Source organism: Hevea brasiliensis, chromosome 11, assembly GCF_030052815.1.
Source record: "Hevea brasiliensis isolate MT/VB/25A 57/8 chromosome 11, ASM3005281v1, whole genome shotgun sequence".
Taxonomy (NCBI): Eukaryota; Viridiplantae; Streptophyta; class Magnoliopsida; order Malpighiales; family Euphorbiaceae; genus Hevea; species Hevea brasiliensis.
Genome location: NC_079503.1, coordinates 12,606,158 through 12,632,939, shown reverse-complemented (window position 1 = coordinate 12,632,939; position 26,782 = coordinate 12,606,158). Strand labels below are relative to the sequence as shown.

The following is a 26,782-nucleotide window of genomic DNA, read 5'->3' as shown; positions in this document are numbered from 1 at the left end:
ATAATTAGTATTTATAAAATAATATAAATAATTTTTAAATATTATATTTATTAACAATATGTCTTAATTTTTAAAAAATTAAAATTTAAAATAAATAATATTTTAAATTATAAATGTTAAGGCAGTATTATAAAAAATAATGATAATTAAAAGAGAAATAAAAAAAATTAAATAATAATTAGTATAAAAGAGAATATTTATTATTGATTATGAGATCACAAATTAATGGTCAATATTTTTTAAACTAATAGCCATTAATGACTTATTATTATTATTATTATTATTATTATTATTATTATTATTATTATTATTATCTTTTAAACTATTTTTTATTTTAAATTATTATTATTATTATTATTATTATTATGAAAAGAAATATGTGGTAAATAATATTTTTGCATCAATAAATTCATAAAGAAAACTAACATAAATAATCTTTAAATATTATATTTAATCATAAAAGATCTTAATTTTTTAAAATCAAATTTTAAAGAATATAATAATTTAAATCATAAATGTTAAGGTAATATTATAAATAATAATGATAATTAAAAGGAAAATAAAAAATTAAATAATAATTAGTATTTATAAAATCACATAAATAATTTTTAAATATTATATTTAATTTTAAAATATCTTAATTTTTAAAAATTAAATTAAAAAAATAATAATTTAAATCATAGATATTAAGTTAGTATTGTAAATAATAATGATAATTAAAGAGAAATAAAAAAGAACTAAATAATAATTAGTATAAACGAGAATATTTATGGAATGCAACATGCAGTAAAATTTTTAAATAAAATGTCATGTATCATTTCCTAGAGAATATCTCTTTGCTTTATTTATATATATATATATATATATATATATATATATATATATATATTGATTTATTTATTTATTTATTTATATAAGCATGAAAACTTTTTCCTTTGCTGATCAAATAACAAAAGTGATCTTTGATAAGATTATGATATTTCCTTTTTCTTTTTTATCAAAGATCCTATTAGTTTGGCTTTTATTAAGTTTTTAATATTTTTAATTTTTAATTATATTTTATAAATATAAATAAAAAAATATAATATTAATAAACTTTCTATTATTTTAATATTTTTATATTTTATTCTATTAGATTTATATATTAATTACTAATATATATATATATATATATATATATATATATATACACTCTAGCCGTGTCGATCTGGATGAGCTTCTCTGGATATCCATGCAAGCACCCACTTGTTGGATTGTGGGTTTTGAGTGCCATGTGGCAAAGCCCAATTTGGGTATGAATAATTGAGAGGCTAATTGATTCGTTCTCTTTATCTAGGTTTTAAATCATAAATGACCCTACCATCTCCATCAAGCAAGCGGAGGATGGTGCTCATGACCTGCCAATTGGAAGGGTTTAAAGTTCCAAATCCATATTTGCAGCTGCTCTGCAAATTACACAATCTGCCATCAGAGAGAGCCAATCTTTTTGACCATTGAGAAAAGAGGCAGTTGGGCATATTTGATATTTGAAGGCTTGAGCCCACCAAATAAGATGAGAAGCTTGTTGAAGACAATTAGACGTGGGCGATGATTAAAAGTAATATGATATAACTAATAGGGAATAAAGAATTGAAACCCTCAGAAATCATAACAAGTATCATTTCCTCTCAATTTCAACCATGAAAGCTGCAGATGATTTGTGTAGCTTCTCATGAGAGTTTTAAGTTTACTAATATTATTGTACAATAAATAACAGATTAGAAGGGCCATCTAAGACAACTACAAAAATAAATTAAGCTCAGATGCCTCCAACCCATGAATCAGCCGACAGAACTAGTTGTTACAACTGTTGAGTCTATCATTGTTTGATTTTCCTATCATTTCTACTTCTCTTTCTATATTCTCTCTTCTCCATGGAGGACTGCTTCTTAATTAACAAATTGCACATTGCAGTGTTCACAGCTTCAGCAGCTGCTAAAAAACATTCTCCTCAATTGAGACACTTCCCTGCAACTTCTCTAGTAGTTTCTCTGCTCCAGGTAGTTCGTCATCTCTCATCATAGTTAACTCATGGCCAACAGAATCAGGATTACTTCTCTTAAAACCAGAAAGAACCCTCACTCGAACCAAGGAGTTGCAATCAGAACCACTCAATTTAAAGAAACCAGTTACCATCCATAGTAATTCTGCATGAGAGCTACTCTCCAGGCTTGTAGGAATGAAGCTCTCTCCCATGATAGAAACCGCCTATAAGAGTCATATCAGCTGGAAATAGAAAAACCTTATCTATGTCGTGTATTTCATGCTTATACATATATGCTCAGAATTTACTATTCAGATTCAGCCAAAGATTTTTCAAATTCATTGATGGACATCAATGCAAATATTAAGCAAATCCGTCTCCAAGGAATTCAAAAATTTACAAACTAAAAAATAGCATCTATGCAGCTGTATAGATGGCAAAAAAGATGAGAGCTGAAGAACTGGACAAAGGAATCAGTGATGTCTATTAAGATTACTACACTAACACCAAAATGATAATTGAAATTTTAGGGTTTAGAATATATTTTATTGCTAATAGTACGTTAAAGTCATTACAATTTTTATTAAAAAAAAAAAACCATTGTAATTCTTAGGATAAGCCTAATTAATAAAATGGATGAATGAAATTTTTTTCCAGATTAATGGTATTATTTTCTAGTTCAAAATAAAAATATTAAATATTAGCATTTAATCACAATTGGGATTTAGGTGCACTAGTTCGCGTTACCCCTTTCTGACTTGAGGTTTCAGAGTTCCATCTCCACTGATGCACATTTCATTTCAAAAATTTTTAATTTGGTAAATGTGGCTTCTGGTTCTGCCGCAACTACCAGCTATGATGCACGGAAACTGCAAGGCGTGGCGTTTTCCGGTGTCGAAAACGTTTCCGACACGGAAACGGCGAGACACGGCTGAGAGGCGTTTCGAGGCTGTTTCCGCAATTTTTAAAAGCCGGAATCGCGTTTCTTGAGTTGAAAACGCGTTTCTTGAGTTGATAAAAAAAGAAGGTTTTACACAGACAGAGTCAATCTAGGAATCGCGCCAAAGAAGAAGAAGAAGAGGGACTTATCCATTAGCTTTTTTCTTACATGCTCTGCCTTTTATAGGTTTTTGAATCTTAAATTGTTAATCAATGGTTGGATTTTGTGGGTTTTTGATGCAAATGTTTTTTGGTGGACTCCGATCTCGTTTCCCGATCAGGTGAAGAATAAATAAAGGGTGAAGGTACATAATACATGCCATTCCACTGCATGATTGTGAGGCTCATGTTAAAAGTAACAACTTTAATAATATCTATATATTAAGTATATTTGTTTATAACTATAAAAGTTTGGATTTCATAATATTTTATTATATTTAAGATAAATAAAAACTATTACAAATAAAAATTCACTTAAAGTAGATTAAATTCAATTCATAAATGAATTAATAATTCATATCGAGTAGTATTAAAATATTTTTATTTTTATTAACAATAAAAATTGTAAAAGTAAATGAATAAATAGAAGCATATGACAAAATTAAATATATTAAATTATTTATTTTTAAAAATTTAAAGGTTGAAGTATTAATTTGAAGGAGAAAAAACAATATATATATATATATATATATATATATGTATATATATATATATTTTTTTTTCTTATATTTTTATTTATTATATTTTAAAAAATGTCGTTTCTCCATTTTTAATTCTGCATTTTCTTGTGTCCGTATTTCCGTGCTAGATAGACTACCAGCAATGAACTGCCCTGACCGTCTCAATACTTGACCAGGCAGACTAGTTCATGGTTCAACCAGACAGTTACTGGTTCGTAGACAGGTTCTCTTCTCTGGTTTAATAATAAACAGAACCAAAAAACCTGTCAGGTTACTAAGCTTTCCAGTGGAACCAGCCCATCTGGTTCGAGTTTTAAAATATCAGTTAGGTTCCTTACCTTGATGACATTGAGAGCCGGGGAAGAATGGTCACAGTGTAACAGAATTATTCCTTGCAAGCTAACATAAGATATGTGTAGTTTAATACATTGAATCAACAGGCTCACATTTCAATACAGAAAAAGGATTAAAAAGAAATGCAGAGTGCCTATTGATCGGTGATGAACGCCACTACATTGACAAAACTAAATGTCAAATTATAAAGGTGGAATACAAAATGACAATATATATAATATATGTTAAGTTAATTTATTAAAATTGATTAAAAAATGTAATTATCAATTAAATAAAAATAATAAATAAAAATCAAATTTATTTTTTTTTCTTATAAATATAACTCCTTAGTTAATTATTTTATAGATAAAATCTACAAAATTAATTAAAATTGTCTACAATTTATTTAAAAATAATTTAAAGTTAATAGATTGTGGAAACATATTATAATAATATAATAATTTTAATAAATTATATTTAGCACATCGAAACATAAACGTAAAGCAAAAACACATTTTTCTGTTTTTGAATTTTAACATTTTTATTTATTGAGTGTCTATAATTTTATCTAGTTAAATTGAGTCCTAAAGATTTATTATTTTTATTATTTACCTTTTTCTAATGAAAATTAACCGTGTGTAATGCATCGACTGTACGAGAGTGGAGGAAAAAAAAATTATAATTAATAATAAGAGTGAGCAATATTTAGTTTAAACCGTAAAATTAAACCGAATCAAATCAATTTATTTCATTCAATTTAATTTTTAAATTTATTCGGTGCGATTTAGTTATTTATTTTAAGAGTTTTGGTTTTTTTTCAATTTTTTAAATAAAAATTTGAGAAAATCAAACCGACAAATTTATACTCTCCAATCCACTATTATTTAACACCTTTGGTATCAAATCAAAATTTCCCTATCTTTCTTCCTCATTCAGCCTTGCCTTTTCCCATTCCCTTGTTCTTCTTGCTTCTTCGTCTTCTTCCATTTCTTTCTCTTGCTTCTTCTCCTCCTCTTTGTGCTTAGTGAGATCTACTCCTCATCCCATCACATCTTGTCCTCGACTCCCCACCCTCGCATAGCAACTTGTGAGCCTTCAGCCCTCTTTGCTCCATCTCTCTCTCTAATCACCCAAGACGCAATTGCTCCTACCAATCAAGAATCAAATATGGAGTGGTGCTTGCGTGCAACCCATCCTTGTAGTAGGTCACCCTCGATGAAATCTATGTATTGCGTTTCTTGATTCTACTACTGTATGGAAAGATCAAAGAATTTGAAAAGATCAAAATCCTACTAGGATTTTGAGTTATGATTCTAACAATCTCTATTTTAACTCAAAATCATAAACCATTACATACCTCAAATTCTTGGGTACCTTCAATCATCACATCTTTATGCTTGAGCTTGAACCATTCAAATCATCAATCTCTTCAATCTTCATCTTGGCTGTAACTTGCTCTTTTTTTGAAAAATCTTCGCGTCATCAACTTTCTTAATTTTGCATCAAGAGCTCCACCTTAAATTCAACTCTCCACCATATTGTGACTTTCCACATGTCGTAGCAGCTCCACATTCAACTAAACTCACTAAGATCATCCCATGCCCTGATATCAATTTATTGTACATCGTTGAAGGGTATAAACTATAAAAAAAATAAAGCAAACACATAAAACACTAATATTTATATGGCTCATCCTCTCAACATGGGGCTATATCCACGGACATGCTATCTTCCACTATTTTTAAATAATAAATCATCAATTATAAACTCAAATTATACTATCCATAAACCTAATTATACCAAAAAGAATTCACATTACATCAAACTGCTCATAGTAAATATATTAGTTAGTCATTCTTAGTCTCCTCTAAATATAACCCAATATATTTACTATTTTAACTACTACACCACAAAGGGTGTCTTCAACTATATGGACAAAAGTCCTCTCACTAATGGACAAGAATTACTTTCTCTTGAATTCTATGCCCTTTCTTCACCTTAGGCCAAAGCCTCTTTCCCTCCATAGGACTGTAATGGGCAGAAGCCTCACATCAATGGGCAGAGCCAAATCTTCAACAATTGATAAAGCTCCTCTCTACAATTAGCGATAACCTCACTCCATGAGCTGAAAGCCAAATAATCTTTTCTACCATTCTCATTCCCTTAATCCTAATATGATTAGGAGTCCCACTCAATTTAAAAATATGTAGAAGTTCTACTATATATAGGAAATATTTCTCTATCTTATTAAGGAATATTTCTCTCACTCAAAGTACGAAAATATCTCTCCAAATCCCACTAAGATTTTGAGTCATAATTCTAACAATTATTGTGGGGCTTTCATCCGTTGTCACTACCTCTTCTCCTTTTGTTAACACTTTATGGAATTTTTCATGCTTGACCATGTATATTTCCCTTTGGCAGATATTTTGCGCTTAATCATTTTGATATAAAATTGGTTAATTGATGACTGCAAAGTCATTGGTACAATTGACGCGAAATGAGGATAGTTTATTAAATACCATTCTTCCAATTGATGTAATGGATTTTGGAATCCTCATGTCCTTGCTGAGGTAATTAATGTATTTCAAATATCTTTGTTACAACTTGCTGTGAATGATGAATTTGTTCTGAACTAGATCAAAATTCTTTTTTCTGCCATGATCAGCTGTCTACTGTAAGTTAATTTATTATTTCTATCAATTTTCAAAGATATCTGTGTAAGTGAGAATCATTTGTGATGTGTATTTCAAGTAGATTTTGAAAGTTGAAATTGGTCCTTGCAACTTGGAAGCCGTCAGTAGAATAGCTCTCATTATTTAAAATTGATGCTTGAAAATGGAAGATTGGCAGGCTGTTATTCAGTGAGTCAATTAGGGTTTCCTCTTCTTTTTTGTGGGGTCGGGCGGGGGGTTTGTGCCATGTGTATCTGTTGCTTACCATTTTCTTTATCAATGAAGCATGCTTCATTATTATGTTCATGAGTTTGTAACTACAGAATTACAGTATTCAAAAGTGACAAATGAGCCAAAGAAAGATATGCAAATTACTGCACTGTGGCTTAAGCTTCTGTTTCTTCTTGTAGAGGAGGCTGCTGATTGGATTAGGGAACATATATTAGTTAGTTGTTAAATAAAGCAATGGGTTGAATCAACCGAAGTGATTTATTTTGTGGTTGAATCCATTGCTCAATGGAAGAACTTTTTAATGCCAGATCAAGATGCTGCTGGTTTAGACCCAGCTGAGTCTTCTCCCATTGCTAATGATTTATATATATATATATATATATATATATATATATATATATATATATATATATATATATATATATAACCCTGGTATTGTGGACTTCGCGTATGTACTTTTATTTCGTGGAAATTCGATCGTCGTTCGGATCTGCAATTTCGGGCTGAGCAGATAAGCTGTTGGAACCATTTCAGAACCTGGTCAATATTATAGGCTACCCCATCATTTTTAGACGTTCTAGACGCATTCCAGTTGTCAGATTTGGCATAGGTAAACTCGAACTCTACATTACTCAATTTTTGCCTTGTACTGGGTTAGAATAAAATTTATAAAATATTCGTGGATGATAAGAAAATTACGATTCCTATTGCAATAGCCTTATAATATTGTTAAGGACCGCGAGACAGGTTTATAGAATTTTTAAAGTTAGTTTGGATAGTTTTTGAAAAATATTAGTTTTGAAGTTTTATAATTGAGTTATCTGATATTGTGATTATTGCTTAGTTGAAGGGCCCAAGAGGGGCCATATGATGATGATGAGATATGGGTTGAGTTTAGAAGTGTTATTTGAACCATTTTGCAAGTTGGATAGGTCATAGGTAGAGGGGAGACTCTGCTAGATTTTTAGCACAACTTAGGGTGTCTTTGGTATTTTCTAAACTTGTATTGAGTCAAATATATTAAATAATTGAAATAAAATTGTCAGGTGAGTCGGAACAACCTTTCTCCTCCGCCCAGCCACCACAGTTACCTCGGTTCAAGTTTGTGAGTAAAATATTAATTTTAATTGTAATTTCGATATTATTATATGTTCAAGCATACCCATGCATCACTTATAAATATGTATCTATGTAGTTAAACACTTGGCACATTTTATATTGCATTCATAATTGTTGAAGTGCCATGGATGTTGTTTGTGATAATTTCGAGCAGTGTGTGTGCATGGCGTACGTGTGGTATGGTATTGGATATGGACAGGATGGGTAGATACGGCTTGAGAGACACTTGCTGGGACCCAGTCCTTCGGGGTAGACACAGCTTGAGAGACACTTGTTGGTACCTTGCATTTGGTTTATGAAGCGAAAGTCCGGCTTGAGAGACACTCGCTGATAGAGGTTGGATTAAGAGGGCTGTATAGGGGGATCAACTCCCATATATGTATTACTTGACAGTGTTGGGTGTGTGAGTGCTCCAAATTGCCTTTTTATTTTTGTGATATGAGAATTATGACGATGTTTCATTTTACTCCACAGGGTGCATTAGCTTTAGATAGTTACAGAGATTATGATTAAAATTGGTATTTTACTCTCTGAGTTGAACGCTTACTCCTGTTCATCTATTTTTCCAGGCTACAGGAGGATTATTTGTTGTGGCTAACCTGCTCTTCTTCTTCGCAGGTCCATTAATAGTATTTAATGTATTTTGTACAATTGAGTTAAATTTTAGACTCCGCATGTATTAGAAGCACTTATTTTTATTTTGGGCCTGTATTATAAAAGTTATGTTGGACCTGTAAAATTATTAACTATATGCATGATGGGATTGGATGAAGGAGCTGAGCTCTCCAATTTATTATATATTGTATTTACAGGTCGGGCGAGTCAAAAACTCTCCGTTGAATGGTCCATTTTATGGTCGGACTCTGTCCAGTTAAATTCTTGAAATTGGGCCCAATTGGGCCTTAGAGTTGGGTTGAGGAATAGTTAGACTTACTACGGGCCTCGGGGGCTTTAGGCTAGCCCAGGTCCTAGTGCCGGTCTGGCCCATAGGTTAGGTCGTGATAAAAGTGGTATCAGAGCTTAGGCTTTAGATTCATGAAAAAGTGTGCACCTAGAGTTGTCACATGCAGAGTATAGGATTCTGTTTCATCTTTTTTCTGTAATTCTTCATTTCTAGATTCTGAGTTATTCCTCGGTTAATATAAGAGTGCTTCAGTTTAGCACCTCAGTTTTGTGAAGTACATAGAAGTGTGAAATAGAGTTAGCAGACATATTGAGGTCTGCCATGGAAATACATTCTCCAAGAAACACTATATTTCTATCAGTATGGGCCTAAGTGTTGTGCCTATTTGGTGCTAGGCACGAGTACATAAAGGTAAGTTTTGATAGTATAATTGCACTAGATAAGGGTGAGGATACCACTGCTGGCAGTCGTCAGTGGATGACCCATTCAGAGTAAGTTTATGATAATAATATATTCAAGAGAGATAAGAGATTAGGAGACCTAGTCTGTCAGGATGTATCATAGTAACTATACAATATTCTCGATATCTGCTCTGTACGCTGCAGATTACAGTACCGACATGAGATTATTATGTAGAGCTGCGTGTATCCCCGTGGTGCTCTATAATGGGAGTGTTTGCGGATGGCCTCTGTTTTGGTACAATTATGCCAGAACAAAGTTCTATATCTACAGAGGAGTTAGGAACTCTTGCTTAGGGATCTAGAGCTAGAATATTGAAAGGTCACAGTTGGGTGGTAACTAGAGTCAGTAACTCGGTTGCCCTAGCATGAGCTCGAGTTACATCAAGAGTTACCATCAGACCAGAGGTTGTAGATTAGTTGCAAAGTAAATGTGACATCTATAAAGTGAGACCATTTGGTCTTCGGTATGGAATTTTGGATGGTTTTTGCAGTAGGACAGACATTTTGCTTAGAGCTAAGTGAGAATAGTATATCTTGTGTATATCAGCAAGGTGTAAAGTACAACCCTACTACCTAGGGAAGGTCGAAACTATGAACTGATATTTACAGAGCTATGATATGATAAGAGAGTCATTAATTTGACATGGTTTTGGCAAGGTGGTAAATGTAGTACCTTTGTTGCAGTAAATTAGGGTATAGTCCTATCTTTTCAGAAGGGATCGAAGGTTATTACTGATAATGATGACTTAAGGAGTAGTGTCCCAGGTGGGATTGTAGAGTGAGATAAAGAGTTGTTAGCTCAGGTGTTCTGGAGAGGGTACAAGTTCCATGTAGGAATTATAAGATGTAAGATCAAGATGTATGTAAGCCTTTAAATTGAATGACGGGTTTGGATACCTAGTATTTTAAGTTTCAGCTAATTAAATGGATATGAAAAATTAGAGTTGCTACAGATCCTCTCCCTAAGGTAGTAGGGGGTAGTATGTAGTCCAAAAGGGTAAGAATAAAGATAACGCAGGAGAAGTATGACTGTTATTCCCTAAGTTTATCCTTAGCTTCTTAATGCTTAAGACTAAAGTATACTCCAAATAAAGTAAAAGAAAAAGAAAAAAGTTAGCATCGATAAATCATAGAATATGTATATATATATATAAAGTGCGGTTCAAATGCAGTTGGAGAGATAGCTTGAATACCAGTAGAAGTCAAGCTAGGGTGGTTAGAGTATCAATTCTGAGTAACATTAAGGTATAGATGACGTGGTAGGGATAGTGGAAAGGTATAAGTTTCTGATATGACAATCAGGTTCAAAAAGAAAATAGAGCTAAAGGATGGAAGAGTGAAAGTTTGGATTTGAGTAAGATAAAAAGAGTTGGTTAAAGAATAAACTGGAAAAATATATTAGGATAAGATTACGAAGAATAGAGCCAAAATACCGAGGAGGTGAATGTGCTTCTAAGAAGGGTAAACGAGATAAACAAAAAAAAAAAAAAGGACAGAGAGCGTAGAAAAGGATGGCATTAGGAAGAACATTGTTAAGTTATGAAACCCAAAAGTAAAGGATTTAGAGCAGGTCATAATTGATGTAGTATTAGGAGCCTGAGCGTAGAGCTTAGAGTTACAGGATCTGGATTAGACCTTATTTTTTTTCTACCCCCAAGGTAGGATAATGGGGCAATGACATAAGAACACTTTTGGTTGTTGACAGTGTAATGGAAATTAGCTGAGGTGCAGGACCAAAGTAGGTAGTAACTGTTGAGCGTGCTGTGGTAACTTGAATTGTATTGTCAGATAAAGATGCAAGATCAGTAGGAGTAAGTTAGATAAAAGTCAACATAAGGGATATAAATATGCAAGATGAGGGATAATGTCACAGAGGCTTGATACTAAAAATTAGAGTGGTGAGACCTAGAGTCAAAAATTAGAGTTAGATATATATTTTCAGTGTGATCGATAGAATAATTATGTAAAAAAAAAAGAATAATAAATAAATAATAATATGATAATATGTAGCAGAACGCTAATAACGGTCAGAATAGGATAAGATAGGTATATGTGTAATTATAAGATATTGAGAAGTACATGGATTAGAGAAGTGATTGTTGGTAAGATTGGAGTAGATCTGAAAGAATCTGTGAGTGCTTTTATCTTCTAGAATATAGCTAAGTATAAGGAGCATTGGACAAATAATTATAAGTATGGAAGACAAATGGAGAGTAAAAAGGAAATAGTAAATTCTAATATGATATGTCAGGCAGGACAACAGTATAACAAATGATAGATGCAACTGATATCTTATAATAATGCACAATAATTACAAAGAAATAATGAAACAAAAAAGGGAGACCAAGTGGTATGAGCTAAATCTTATTTATCAAACAATGGTATATCATAAATGGTGGGAGAAAATTTCTTCTTTTTTCAAATTGGCTCGTGTTTCGATTCTAAGAGATTATGTTAAGAAGAGAGGTCATGTCAAAGTGACCCAATTAATTGAAAATTTTATGGGCATTAGTGCATATCCAATCTTTTGAGGCGAAAATAATGATAATGGTGCACCTAATGTTAAATATGAAAGAATGATCAGAGATGTGACAGGAGTTAAATCGAGCTAGTTACTAGGGCTTACAACCCTTTTGAACTATAAGCTGGAGGAAGTGCTATTTGCTAATGAGTTAAAGCGAATGAAATTGTTGCTAATGGAAAAAGTTGAGGCTGAAGTTTGGAAAGTTATGGACAGTATATATGATTATATTAAGAGAATGAACACATGAAGTATCTTGTTCAGAATTAAGGCATGGCACATATTTCCCACAGCCGTGTTAGTTCAGATGGTACTTATAATTCCTGGGGCTCCTATCCATCCAGGATGAGCAATTTCCTACTAAGGCTGGCAGGAAATGATAATGTTCTGATAGGTAAGTTGGGAAAGGGGATACAAAAAGAATTTTCTATGGTTAATTACAAGTGTTACGTAATGCGAAGAATGTGCTGGTAGGAGTCAATCATAAAGTTACAATTCTCGAAGTAATGGAACTAGTAATCAAGATAAGACTAAGAAATATATATAAAAAAAAAAAGAAAGTTAAAGTTGATGATGGGATGGACATCCTTGAAGGAAAAGGTATAAGGGTGAGATAGGACTAAGATTAAGGAATAAATCCAACATGTTGAAAAGATATCAACGATAGCAGAAATAGGAAAAGAAAGTGGATAAGATCCAAAAGACAGGAAGAAAGCTCGGTAGAGCTAGTTATAATGATGAGGATAAGAAGGAATAGGTATGCTAGGAACACACTAAGAGATGTTTGAAATAAGTTATTATGAGATGATAGATTAAAGGAGTAATAGAGCCTCGATCTGAGTGCCAATGTGTCAGAAGTAGGCCACATACTAAGAAGCTTTAGGAAGAAGTCTAGATATTTCCATTTCAGAGAAGGAGTGGGAAACGATAAAGTTGCATTAACTGGGTTATCAGGGAATACAAATACATTTGTCCTATAAGGGAAGAGACCCAGTTCACTTTCCAATATTAATAAGTGGTGTAGGGTACGCTTGACACTTGGATGGAGCTCTCCATAACTAGTTACATAATATGGACAAGAGCTGGTCTAAGGACCTTGGTAATGAAACAAAAGAGATTGAAAATTTGAAGTATCATGGGAGTGAGAAGATTTATAGGTATTGACCATTGAGGTCATAGGACAAGTAAAGGTTTCGAACGAGATGTATATGATAGGTGCTACAGGAAAGCATTCATAGGATACTATAGGATAAGGAACATAAGTCATGTTTTTGGGAAACAGAGATTATTGAAATAAAAGAATGAGGACTGAAGTCACCAAGAGACATGTTGGGGCATAATAAAAGTGAGGTAAGCGCCAAAGTTGATTAAAGTTATCAGATATCAAGTCGAGAGTAGTGGAGTTATAATGAGTACTAGAGATGACAAAAAAAAAAAAAGAGGGGTAAACGAGTAGTCAGATGTGATGGTTTAGACTCAGAAGGAGGATGGTAGCTGGCATACTACGACAGGGGTAGATAGACATAAAAATTTTTAACCATCCATGCAGATCCAAGGCAGAAAGATGTAAAATTTGCAATGGGTGACCGTGTTCTTGAAGGTTTCTCCTATGAAAAGGGTTATGAGATTTGGAAAGAAAAGGCAAATTGGCACTCCGTTATATAGGACCTTTTAAGATCATGGACAGAGTGGGAGCAGTTGCCTATCAGTTAGAGTTGTCATCAAACCTTTTTCATGTCCACCCAGTATTCCACATTTTCATGCTTAGAAAGTATGTTCCCGATGCTTCTCATGTGCTGTGACCAGAGACAGTGGAGTTAAATGAGAATTTGATCTTTGAGGAGCAACTAGTAGCCATAGTAGACTATCAGATGAGACAACTTTGGTCAAGGCAAATCCCTATGGCTAGTCCTATGGAGGAGTTAATCTATGGAGGAATGCACTTGGAAGTTAGAGCGGGATATGCGCAGTAAGTACTCATAAGTTTGATATGCAACTACGTGTCATTGTTCTGCCTTGTGTAAAATTCGAGGACGAATTTTTTATGAGAAGGGAAGAATGTAACATCCCTAATTTTCAAATTATTATTATTATTATTATTATTATTATTATTATTATTATTATTATTATTATTATTCTAACCCTGGTATTGTGGACTTCGCGTATGTACTTTCATTTCGTGGAAATTCGATCGTCGTCTGGATCTGCAATTTTGGGCCGAGCAGATAAGCTGTTGAAACTATTTCAGAATCGGGTCAAAATTATAGGTTACCTCACCGTTTTCAGACATTCTGGACGCGTTCCAGTTGTCAAATTTGGCATAGGTAAACTCGAACTCTACATTACTCAATTTTTGCCTTGTGCTGACTTAGAATAAAATTTATAAAATATTTGTGGATGATAAGAAAATTATGATTCCTATTGCAATAGCCTTATAATATTGTTAAGGACCACATGACAGGTTTATAGAATTTTTAAAGTTAGTTTGGATAGTTTTTGAAAAATATTAGTTTTGAAATCTTATAATTGAGTTTTCTGATATTGTGATTATTGCTTAGTTGGAGGGCCCAAGAGGGGCCATATAATGATGATGAGATATGAGTTGAGTTTAGAAGTGTTATTTGAACCATTTTGCAGGTTGGGTAGGTCATAGGTATAGGAAAGAGTCTGCCGGATTTTCAGCGCAACTTAGGGTGTCTTTGATATTTTCTAAACTTGTATTGAGTCAAATATATTAAATAATTGCAATAAAATTGTCAGATAGGTTGGGACAGCCTTCCTTCTCCGCCCAGCCACCGCAGTGACCTCGATTCAAGTTTGTGAGTAAAATATTAATTTTAATTGTAATTTCGATATTATTATATGTTCAAGCATGTCCATGCATCACTTATAAATATGTATCTATGTAGTTAAATACTAGACACATTTTATATTACATTCATAATTGTTGAAGTGCCATTGATGTTGTTTGTGGTAATTTGGAGCAGTGTGTATGTGTGGCATGCGTGTGGTATGGTATTAGATATGGACAGGATGGGTAGACACGACTTGAGAGACACTGGCTGGGACTCCTCATTTGGTTTATTAAGCGAAAATTCGGCTTGAGAGACACTCGCTGGCAAAGGTTGAATTAAGAGGGCTGTATAGGGGATCAGCTCTCATATATGTATTACTTGACAGTGTTGGGTGTGTGAGTGCTCAAAATTGCCTTTTTATTTTTGTGATATGAGAATTATGACGATGTTTCATTTCACTCCACAGGGTGCATTAGTTTTAGATAGTTATAGAGATTATGATTAAAATTGGTATTTTACTCTCTGAGTTGAACGCTCACTCCTGTTCATCTATTTTTCTAGGCTACAAGAGGATTATTTGTTGTGGCTAACCTGCTCTTCTTCTTCTCAGGTCCATTAATAGTATTTAATATATTTTGTATAATTGAGTTAAATTTTAGACTCCGCATGTGTTAGAAGCACTTATTTTTATTTTGGGTCTGTATTATAAAAGTTATGTTGGACCTGTAAAATTATTAATTGTATGCATGATGGGATTGGATGAGGGAGCTGAGCTCTTATTTGAGTTATGACATTTTGATTATGTGGAGGGTGAGCTGAGCTCCCAAATTTATTATATATTGTGTTTACAGGTCGGGCGAGTAAAAAACTCTCCGTTGAATGGTCCATTTTATGGTCGGACTCTGTCCGGTTGAATTCTTGAAATTAGGCCCAAATGGGCCTTAGAGTTGGGTTGAGGAATAATTAGGCTTACTACGGGCCTCGGGGGCTTTACACTGGCCCAAGTCCTAATACCGGTCTAACCCATTGGTTGGGTCGTGACATATATATTTAGTAAAACTGGTTTAGATTGATTCATGTTTTATTTTTTGGTTATTTTTTATTCATATTTTAATTTTTCTATCATTAATAGAAAGAAAAATAGCTTTATTACTTATTACAAGGATTGTATAAAAAATATATTATACCTAAAATCTATCTATAGTTTATGCATAATCGATGAATCTATATTTATTTATCTATAATCTATCCTTAATTTGTATAAAAATACAAATGACAGGGCTAATTTAAATTTACTAGGGTTTGAATGCGCTGATGAACATTATTAAATTATTTATTCTGAATATATTATACTGACTTAATTTCAGTATGTACTCATCTATAAATTTTGGATGTAGAAAGGAAAATATTAATTTAATTTAAAAAAAATTACATAATAAATAACTAATTAAATCCTAGTAGCCAAATCTAAGTTGAGTCCACTTAAATGAGATCACACCTTTATTATTATTTTTTCTAAAAAAAAAAATTTAAGTATTAAGGACGTAACGGTTTTAGAGTGCAATTAACCTTAGTTTTATGGTTTCATTGGGTCAGTGCCATGCCAATATTGTCATCAGGTTATTTGTCAGGTTGAGTAGAGACTTTTGGATAATAAAAATGGATTTATGTGAAAAATAATTTGTATATAGAAAATATATTTTATAAAAATTATTTTTTTAGAATATTTTTTATTATTTAGGTTTTATTTGTTTTTGTATTTTTTTAGTATTTAAAATACTCAAGAATATTAATTAATGAAAAATATTTTTTACTCAAAATAAAATTAAATTATTTTTAAAGAAAATAACTTTTTTATATAAAAGAATATTTTTTATTTTTTAAATTTTAATAATTTAATTAAAATGTGAAAATATTTATATATAATCAAATAAGAATATATCATTAATTTAACATTAAAACTAAATAATGTAAAATATTTTAATAAAAAATAATACTTTTTATATATAAGTTATTCTGTATGAAATAAATAGAATCTTAATTGTAATATAAAATTAATAATATATATTTATATTATATAAATATTTCAATTTTAATAAAATTGTCAAAAGTTAAAAAAATAACTTTATGATAATTTTTTTAATTAAAAAAGTATTTTCTGTTGATTATTTTTATAAGTATTCCAAATATTAAAAAAATGTTTTTTATAAACCGAACGGAACTTTAATATATGGTCCTGTAGAGATTTGATGATGCTGATGGATCATGGGTTTTCTACTTTTCTTTTCCACAAGAAATAAAAGAGATTTGTTGTCGGTCGCAGAAGATTGATATTTGGAAAAAGGTCCAGAAAACAGGGGAGCATGGTGGGAATCAAATCCTAGTCATTGAATTAATAATTTTTTTATTTTTTTATTTTATCAATAAAATGGCTAGACAGTGTACACATAGTTTAATTAGTATTACATGCTGAGACCTTTGATAATATATAATGGGCAGCATTATGGGTGAAAATTAGGATCTAAAATAAGGGCAATTGCATGTATATAATATTATTATTATTTTTTAGCCATAAAACATAATAACCCTTACCAGCCTTTTTGAATGCCAAGGCGAGGGTAGGGGAGAGCAGTTTTTCGTTTAAACTGAAAAATCAAATCGAATCGATTAATTCGATTTAATCAGTTTGGTTTTAAAATTTAATCGGTTCGGTTTATAATTTTAATAATTTCGATTAATCGGTTTGGTTCGATTATTTTTATAAAAAATCAAAAAAATTGAACCGAACCGAAATTATTAATATATATAGGAAATTAAAAAAAATCGAATCAAATTGAATCGAACCGAATCGAACCGAACCGAAATAAAAAACCGAACCGAACCTTAAGATTTTTGAGTTTTGATTTCTAATTTTTTTTGTTTTTATGTTTTTATTATTTAGATTTAATGTTAAAAATATAAAATTTTATAAATTTCGGTTTGATCGGTTTAAAACCGAACCGATATTTATCGGTTCGATTCAGTTCGGTTTTCTCTTATCAATCGATTCGGTTCGATTTTTAAAATTTTTTATTTTCGATTTTTGGTTTTATCGGTTCGGTTTGGTTCGAAACCGAACCGACCGATTGCACACCCTTAGGCGAGGGTGGATGTTGAATTGGCTAAAATGGGAAGTGGAGGATAAACCATTCTAATTGTGAATTAGATTGAGATCATATTGGAATAATAGTTTTGATTCATGAACTGATCCAGAATTGAAGTATAGGAGGTTGATTTTAGTTTCTCACTCTTTGACTTTGAATCGAAAGTTTCGAATTAAAATTGACTCTATTTAAAAAATTATTTTTTAATGTATATTTAAATTTAAAAATTAAATAAATAATGTCTAAAAATTTATTATAACTTGATAATACCATATAATGGATTGAAATCATATCAGACCGTAATGAATTAAAATCATTTCGAATTAAAACTGATTTAAACTATAAAATTGGCTAAATCAACCGTTCAGCCGAAAATTAAACAGGAATTGGCCCTCGGCTAGGTCTAGTGGAGGAGATGGGTTAATTTCTAAGGTAATGAGAAGCGGGTCCTTTGGTATGATTAATGTGTTAGACATGATGAAAATTCCAGCAATGATGAAAAGTATTTGCAGGAAGATAGATCTCCTCTTCTTGTTGGTAATGGTGGGTCTGCCTTCAATTTCACAAAACTCTTCAAGGTATGATCCCGTACAATGCTTATTATTATTTTTTTAAGTAGAAATTGAGAGAACAGATATTTAAATTTTATTCTATTAAGCAAGTAATATATTTTTAACTACTGAATTAATCAGTTTAAGCTTATGTTCATTTAGAATTTTTTTTTTCAAATTTAGATATTGATTTTTATCACAAACTTGAAAGAGGAAAAAGAAAATATGATATTAATATGAAGTAGAAATATAGATTGGAAGTGGACATGGATTCCTGACATTGTTTCCCAATTTTGAGTCCTACCCTAGACCTCAAATTCAGAAATGTTCCAACTCCTTCCTTCTTCTTTTTTCCCCTTTTTTCTGGCTGCGACAGAAAATACTGCCAAAATTTTCATTCTTTTCTACTCAAAAAGGTTCCTTGGGTATATGAATGGTTAAAAGAAAGCAGAAAAGCTTTGAAGTTGAGTGCTTTAATTAATAATTACTTTGAAATACTTTTTTTTTACTCCTTTTTCTTGGATGTATTATTAAGAACCTAGCAAGCAGGGATTTCCTTTTGTCTCAGAGACTTGCAGGTATGGGTCTATGGAGAGGGTCCCATACCCTGTAGAAAATCCTGTAAAATTAATAGATAGTGATGGCATTGGAAAAACTCCTAATGGGTCCTTCCATACTAATAGAAACTCCCTTTAGTCTTACCATAGCCATACATACATAACAGAGGCATTAACTAATTTGTTTTAGTGCAATGCTGCTAAAATTATTTTCAGAATAGTCAGATTACAGAGTTAAACTTCAACAGAATTCAGTAAAATTAATATATTAGGGGCATTATTTTATTGATGTTATATTTTTTAGCTTTATCAAAGGGTATATGAAGCAATACCCATAAGTTTTAATAGTACTAGAGTCATGTTGGTGTGGTTTTAAGTTTGAGTTTTAATGAAAACTAATTATCATAAAGAAGGGTATGTGAACAGATAATGAAAGAGGGATAAAGATGACGAAGAACCATAGCAATGATGACCCAGCCACTCAAGAAAATTGATTTTTAGCTCTTTTTGTGTAGAACATCCAAAGCATATACTAGAAGCTGAGGACAAAGATGAACTGCTCTTTAACAGAGGCCACTTTCTCTAGTACATAATATTAAATCTTCACTTTTTTCTTCACTTTCATTTTCCTCATTAAAGAAATAAGCAACTTCACTTCATTTCCCATGTTAAATATCCAACTATTCTCCTTCTCTTCATTAGCTTTCTTTCCTTCTTAGCATGAGAACTTGCACAGAAGGCCTAAGTGCAGAAGAGTCTGAACCTAGTGGAAATAGCAAGCTCAGAAGTAAGCTTCTTTTGATGATTATAAAGCTAGCTGTTTTGGTGTAAATGGAGCTCTAATTGTATTTGTTCTTTTCATGGGTTTGTGTAGTTCAGTGAGCACTAGCAGCACAAAGAACTTATTACAAAAGCTGGAGAACATTGATGAAAATGGTCCTGCTTTTTGGCAACCTGTCTCATGTGATGCGCCTGAAACTCCTACTGAGTCCATGGAGTTTCTTGCTAGATCATGGAGCCTTTCAGCCATGGAGCTCTCTAAAGCACTTTCCAACACTCATGTAGCTTCTGAAAACGTTAAGAAGCAACCTGGGTTCTCTGCTCAAGCTGAAGAGCAAGGTGCAAGTGCTAAAGAACCCAAAGAAACTGTAAGATCCTCTAGCTCTACACAACTTCTTGTTCTCTTTGTTTTCACCGACTTGGATGGAACAGGCAACATGCCACTAAAGTCTACAAGCTGCTGTAAATTTTATCTAACGTGTCCATATCTACAACTGTTTGAAGGGAACTTTACATCATTTCCGCGACAAAAGTAAAGGGAACCCAATGAACCATGAGTCAACTTATTGATCCACAGGAACAACTCCATAGCATAAAATCATAAATTCCTGCTTAACTCAAGCCTGCTTTTATGAGAATCAAGCATTCAATTGAATAAAACTGTTTAACAAAATATTACTTTTAAAAGCCTTATAATCTATGCAGGAATTGTTTTTACTTCATCAATCACTCAACCCAGAATTCCTTTCCAGTCGACCGCTCAAAACTGGGGTATCTCATTATTCAGTGTTGTAAAAATGATTAACAGTATCAGTGTCATCTTCATTGACCTTAATGTTGTGCAGCTATCCAAGAGCATAGTTAAAGGGAGAACAATGGGAAGATGGTTGAAGGATCAAAAAGAGAGGAAGAAGCAGGAGATCAGAACTCATAATGCACAACTGCATGCAGCTATATCCGTAGCAGGGGTTGCTGCTGCTGTTGTTGCAGCTCTAGCTGCCTCAAATGTGATGTCAGCAGAAATGGCTTTCAACCGCCAGAAGATACATTCCAAAAAACCAGCTGCAATGGCTTCAGCAGCAGCTCTGGTAGCATCTCACTGCATCGAGATTGCAGAGGAAATGGGTGCTGATCATGACCAAATCATAATGGTTGTCAACTCTGCAGTTAATGCAAGGACTAGTGGAGATATCATGACCCTAACAGCTGGAGCAGCTACAGGTATCAGAAAACTTCTTCAATTACTTCTAAAACTCAGTTATTCTATGATTCATATGCTCAGTTAACACAATGTCAACCAAATTTAGCAAACCAAACAACCTTACCAAATGGTGCTGCTAGAAACTATGGACAAAAATATAAATAATGATTCTAGGTAGACTAACAAGACAGACTGAAAAAAAGGTCAGGCTTGAATACAAATTGAACTACTAAAATGAGAAAGCAGGAAGAAAATGAAGCAATGAAGCATTAATTTTTCTTGAGATGTTTCTAATAACTAGACAATAGAGAATTGTCTAAATTAAATAGAAATTTACATGAGCTGGCAGCCTTGCTAGGAGCTAACACTCAAAAAGCGAGGCTGCAAAAGAGGCATGGAAGTACAGCCTTTGCTCTGGTGGAGGAAAAGGTTGAAGAAGGAAAAGAATCTGACATCTTGGCAGCATTGAACTTCGTGACTAGAGGGGGAGAACTGCTCAAGCGTACAAGGAAAGGTACATATTTTCACATTTATACCATATGGATTCCTATGTAGAGGTAAAGTCACATTACCAAAATACATAAAAGTGAAGCAACTGCCACTAACCATCATGTAAATGTTGATGGCAGGAGCTCTCCACTGGAAGCAAGTTTCTTTTAACATCAATTCAAATTTGCAGGTACACCATGAGACACTTAAACCACACAATTACATCAAATGATCAAAACTAATGAATTTCAGCAATTTTCAAGTTTAAAGAGGAAATAAAAGCTATCTGTAAATTAAAAATAGCTCCAGGAAGTTGAGCTACATAATGAAATAGATACAGTACTTCTTTTTCTGTGTATTTTTATTCTCAGAAAAATCAAGTGCCAACTAGAATTTGTTATATAAACAGGTGGTAGCTAAAATGAAAAGCAAGCACATGGCAGGAACATTCACAAAAAAGAAGAAGTGTAAGCAACCTCTCAAATCCATAGCTATAAATACCTCTCTCTCTGTGCACGTCCACTGAATCGAGCCATGCTGTGATTACAGGTGTAGTCTCTGGAGTATACAGTGACATACCAGCACGGCCTGGAAGAGGGAAAGAAGACTGCAACGAGGAAAGAGCTTACTTTGGGATAAAAACAGCTGAAAGAGTGGTAGAGTTTGAATGCAGAAGCAAAGATGACAAGCAGATGTGGACTGATGGGATTCGGCATATGCTGAATTGCTGTACCAATATAAAATCGGAGGCAACTTTCAATTGCTGCAAAACTAGCTTTTGACTTTGCAAAGTGATTAAAAAGAAATGCATATCTCGTACTTTCTTGAAATTGAAAATGTAAACGCACTTTTAACTATTGTTTGTCATATACAAAGCTGAAGGAAGGAAGGGCCTATTGAATGAGATTGGCCATGGGCAAATTCTAGCAAAGGGCTATTTCTTGCGACAAAAATGCCTATTTCCTAAAAGGCAAATTCCAAAGAGACAAAACTGTTATGAATCTTCCCATGGATTGAGACTTGATCATTCCAGTTCCCTGAGAAAATCGACATTATCAACCAAGACCTGCAAAGAGGGGGCAATAGCAAGCTTATGTGGTTAACCATTGAAAAATAATAATAATAAAAAAAATAAAAAAAAAAATTCTCAAAAGAGTTACTACTGAAAGAAAAAAGAGACCAAACTATTGATATTAAGTTGATTTTCTTCACATTAAAATCTACAACTAACAATTGATTCAAGTAAAATTCTGTTCTGTTGTTCACAGTTAAAGACAAAAAATATCAGCTGATGTGGAATTTTTGGAAACAATTTCATTACTAGGGTATGACACATGCTCCACTAGATTTGTGAGGTAACAAATATAGCCTTACCGTTGACTCTATCAAGGTTGAGCTCAGAACTGATATCCACAATTCTACAAAAAGCTCAAAGCTCATTAGATTTTAAAACCTATAATCATCTAACAGATATCAGAATTGATATCTACAATTCTACAAAAAGCTCCAAGCTCATTAGATTTTAAAACCTATGATCATCTAACAGATACCTTTCCTTCTAAATTTGCTAATTATCTACAGAGAAGTTTCAGTTACTTTTAAAACATTAATTCAACCAAAGTAATAAATAGTGATGCCAAATTGCCAATTAAGAATAGAGAGGACTTTTTAAATGGTTATAGAAGGAAAATAAACCCTTTGTCAGCAATATTTAGGAAAAACCCATCACGAAGAGGATTGTGAAAGTTCAAGAAAAAGCCTCGAAAAGCAGAAGTTATACCGATTTCCAACCATCAGGGTCCAAGCATGCAGTAATCTTGGTATTAATCCCTGGTAAAGGTCCAGGTTCACGAATAATGCTTCCTCCACAGAGTTCAATCGCTTTGGCACTCTTATAGACATCATCTATGCCTACTGCAATCTGGTAAAAAATATAAAAATTCAGAATAATAATAATTCAAAAAAAAATCCAAAGAAGAAGACAAATGTATTGCCACAACATGCACAATAGGCAAGAATGACATGGACACCATACAAATTAAATTATTGAACTTCGTAGCAGGGAAAAGAATTCACCTGTGTATAACCATTTCCTTTGTCATATTCTGTGATCCCATAATTATATGTCAGCTCCAGCACGGCATTTTTATCTTCTGGACCATACCCCATTATGGCTATTGCATACTGAAAAGGTCAAAATAACAAAAAATTCAATTAGAGTGGCATAATATATGTCCACATATAGACAGGAGGACAAGGAGAAAGATTTTTGTAGAGAAGAAATTGGTTATATCAAGCGATGCTGAATCAATGGCAGAGTTGTTGAAAACCATGAACTTTTGGAAAGAAAAACCAGTGGCTCCATAACTTAGATTAACATGGACAATTCATTCTACAGGCATAACAAGGCAAAAAACTTTAAAAAAAAAAAAAAAATCAATGAAATTTGTAGCTAGACAGGCGTCAAATTACCTCTGATTCTGGGTTCTCTCTTCTTTGAAGAAGCTGCATGCCAAAGGCCTTCAAATTCAGGAAAGACAAGTATCAGAACTCCAGGCAGTTTATGTTGATGACATCTGAAGAAGAAAGTACGACTGCTCTAATTTCAGTTTGCAGCTACTGACATCATGCATTACTGTTTAATTACCTTCTTGTAGAAATTTACAGCGCGATCAAGATCACCCACTCTAAGCATTACTTGGCATAGAGGCTCAGGTGTAAGCCCCCTCTCCAAAAGCTCAAATTTATAACCATCTGGATCTTCAACAAAAGCAGTCATAATACTCCCACCTTTAACAAGACCAGGTTCTCTAGTAACTTTGCCCCCCTTTGCTTTCACAAGATTTACTGTCTTGGCAACCTAAGTTGAAAAGGATCAAGCACATAAATAAATTGTACTGTGCGAGGTTCCAACTTCCTATGAGGTGAAATGGCAAATATTAGTTGAATATAGTTATCCGAAATGAATAGCCATTGCCAAAGCATCGCTTTCATTGGAAGTTTGAACTCTCAGTCACTCAAAAGGAAGAACGCATGGTAAGAGACAATAAAAAGAAAAGTCCAGAGCAAAAGGCAATTACACTAAGGAAGTAATCAACCACTTCTACTTAAAAGCTTCAAGGAAGAGGAACTTACATCCTCAACTGCAATGCCAAAATGGCCAAATCCAGTTCCAATGTTGTACTTGTCAACTCCATAATCTGCATATATTATGAATTAAAAAAATTAAAAAAAAAAAAAGAAAAGAAAGAGAAGATCCAAAATCATACACGTGATGACCACAAAATATAGGAGTGCATAAACTATTACCATACAAATTGAACATATAATACAATCAAATTGATAAAGGATAGTGTCTTACTATAAGTAAGTTCAACAGTGAAATGAGAATCTTCAGGTCCATATCCAAGAAACGCATTTGTATATCTCTCCTCTGGTATGTCACGTTTTCTTAGCAGTTTCATCCCCAAGCATTCAGTATAAAATCTGCAAATTTCCAAAGGTTAATTAGCATCATGTACAAACCCTACATCATTGGATTAGAAGTATGAATTGTGACATAAATGAAGAAGAAAATAGGCATACTTTATTGTCTTCTCCAAGTCACCAACTCGATAAACAACATGAAGCATTCTTCTTTTGTCCTTGTTAACCCACTCTAATGCATTTTCCTCAGCAACCGCAGTGTTCACTGGTGCCATTTTTGGAGAGGTGCTAGGTTTCATCATATGTACATCTCCGCTTAACAATTTAGATGCTTTTACACCCAACAAGTGGGACTCAGGGATAGCTGGATAACCATTCCAAGTCTATTAGCACAGAAGAAAAATCGACTTCAAGCAAGTATCTAAAGCTGGACTGAACCATAGACTACCGAATCAAGTTGAAGTCATCAAAAGTTATTACCAGAAATTCAACATAAGGCCCAAGTTTAATATACTCTTATTCAATATCTACTATTTTCTCTCACTCTCAATTTTATCAGAAGCTTAACAGGGGTCACCCAAAAATCTAAATCCTTTCTAGATTCTATGGTGTAATTCACAAATAGCTCATCAATCACGCTGTACAAGTTCTATGAACTCCAATTCGTCCATGCTATGTTCATTAACAAGAAAACATGTAAAGAGAGAAACAATCATCATTGAACCGCGAAGAAAGAACCCACCAAGATTAACAGAACCACCCCGCTTATTTGAAATACGTGACTTTATAAAACCCAAACAAAACAACTCAGTAGATAAATATCAAGACACATCCTCTACAGACTACAGTTCCCTTCTTTGGTATTCTCAGCAGCAAAACAGATAATTTGAACACATATACAGTCATTTAGTAGTTTACAGACTACAGTATTTTAGTAAGACAGAAAGGGCAGGCCTTAGAGTTGCTTACCGGCACCGAGTTTTAGGAGAGCAAGTCTTCTAGACGGATTCTGATTGAAAGAGGCTACATTATTATCATTGGTATTGTTTCCATTCTGCAGAGAAGAAAGCTTAAAAGAATGTGAGCGAAAAGAATCTTTCTTTATCTGCGTTGACACGCTGAGAGGAGGAGCAGGAGGAGAAGAAGAAGATGGTAGAGCCATTGTCCTTGGCGTTTTCTTCCTACGGCTGTATCGCTCTCTGTTTCTTGCCTGTATTATCTGCTGCCAGATAGATTCAAATGAAAAGCCCATATTAAAATCTATTTTTAATATTTTCATTAAAAAAGTAATTAAATTCAAACAAGTTATATAAACCAATATTTTATTTTAATATTTATTAAAAAGGGTTGATAATAAAATTTATAAAGAATATATATATATATATATATATATATATATATTTTAATAAAAAGGGGTGAATTCACCCTTTTTTTTTTATGGTGATCCGCCACTATTAATTTCCCTTGATGCTGAATTTACTAGAGTTCTCCAGTTAAAAGTGATAATGTAGATGAGAGAAAATTGTATGATAAGCAAAATTATTTCTTTTTTAGCCACATTTAGGTTTTAATGTATAATTTAAGATATTATTTTATTATTTTTATGAATTCCACACAATAAAAATTAATTGATTCTGGGTCTAATTCAGTTAAAATAAAAAGTTAAATAACTTAATTGGGATAAAAATTTAGTTTAAGGATCCATTTCAGTTTTACTAAGATTTTTTTTTTAAATCACCATGTATCTGAAATTTATTGGCCCAATTAATTCGAATTCAAGTCAAATAAGTCTAGATGTGCAAAATGCTCCCTTCTAAGTTTTAAAAGTGCTCCGTACCTATAATTTGAATTCGATACCATTAGTTAAAAGATAAGGGATCCTTACATTTTACCTCATCTCTTAGGAGTTCAGTTTTACTAAATTTTGATGGGCTATATTGACTCTTTTACCATA

The 26,782-nt window shown here is 32.7% G+C and overlaps 2 protein-coding genes across 5 annotated transcripts; one reads left to right on the top strand and one right to left on the bottom strand.

Annotated features, from left to right (window-relative positions):
- The first annotated feature begins 19,366 nt into the window (after positions 1–19,366).
- LOC110649649 (VAN3-binding protein) lies at positions 19,367–22,323 on the top strand. Of its 4 annotated transcripts, none has more exons than XM_058129889.1 (8): positions 19,373–19,719; positions 19,812–20,080; positions 20,418–20,483; positions 20,558–20,933; positions 21,272–21,427; positions 21,543–21,592; positions 21,812–21,869; positions 21,952–22,323. In XM_058129889.1, exons 1-8 carry the CDS (start codon positions 19,653–19,655, stop codon positions 22,182–22,184), a joined length of 1,275 nt encoding a protein of 424 aa, XP_057985872.1. In that variant the 5' UTR covers positions 19,373–19,652; the 3' UTR covers positions 22,185–22,323. The 4 variants fall into 4 exon arrangements, with proteins under 4 accessions (XP_057985874.1, XP_057985872.1, XP_021660007.2 ...); XM_021804315.2 differs by having other exon boundaries at positions 19,375–19,719; positions 21,263–21,427; XM_058129891.1 differs by lacking the exon at positions 21,543–21,592 and having other exon boundaries at positions 19,367–19,719; positions 21,263–21,427; positions 21,952–22,015.
- Positions 22,198–26,052, bottom strand: LOC110649652 (probable lactoylglutathione lyase, chloroplastic). The gene is made up of 9 exons (XM_021804316.2): positions 25,798–26,052; positions 24,988–25,192; positions 24,764–24,888; positions 24,538–24,602; positions 24,050–24,262; positions 23,875–23,922; positions 23,479–23,586; positions 23,183–23,323; positions 22,198–22,468 (listed from the first exon to the last, which is right to left on the bottom strand). The coding sequence occupies exons 1-9, from the start codon at positions 25,988–25,990 to the stop codon at positions 22,427–22,429; spliced, it is 1,140 nt and encodes a 379-aa protein (XP_021660008.2). The 5' UTR covers positions 25,991–26,052; the 3' UTR covers positions 22,198–22,426.
- Positions 26,053–26,782: the final 730 nt, after the last annotated feature.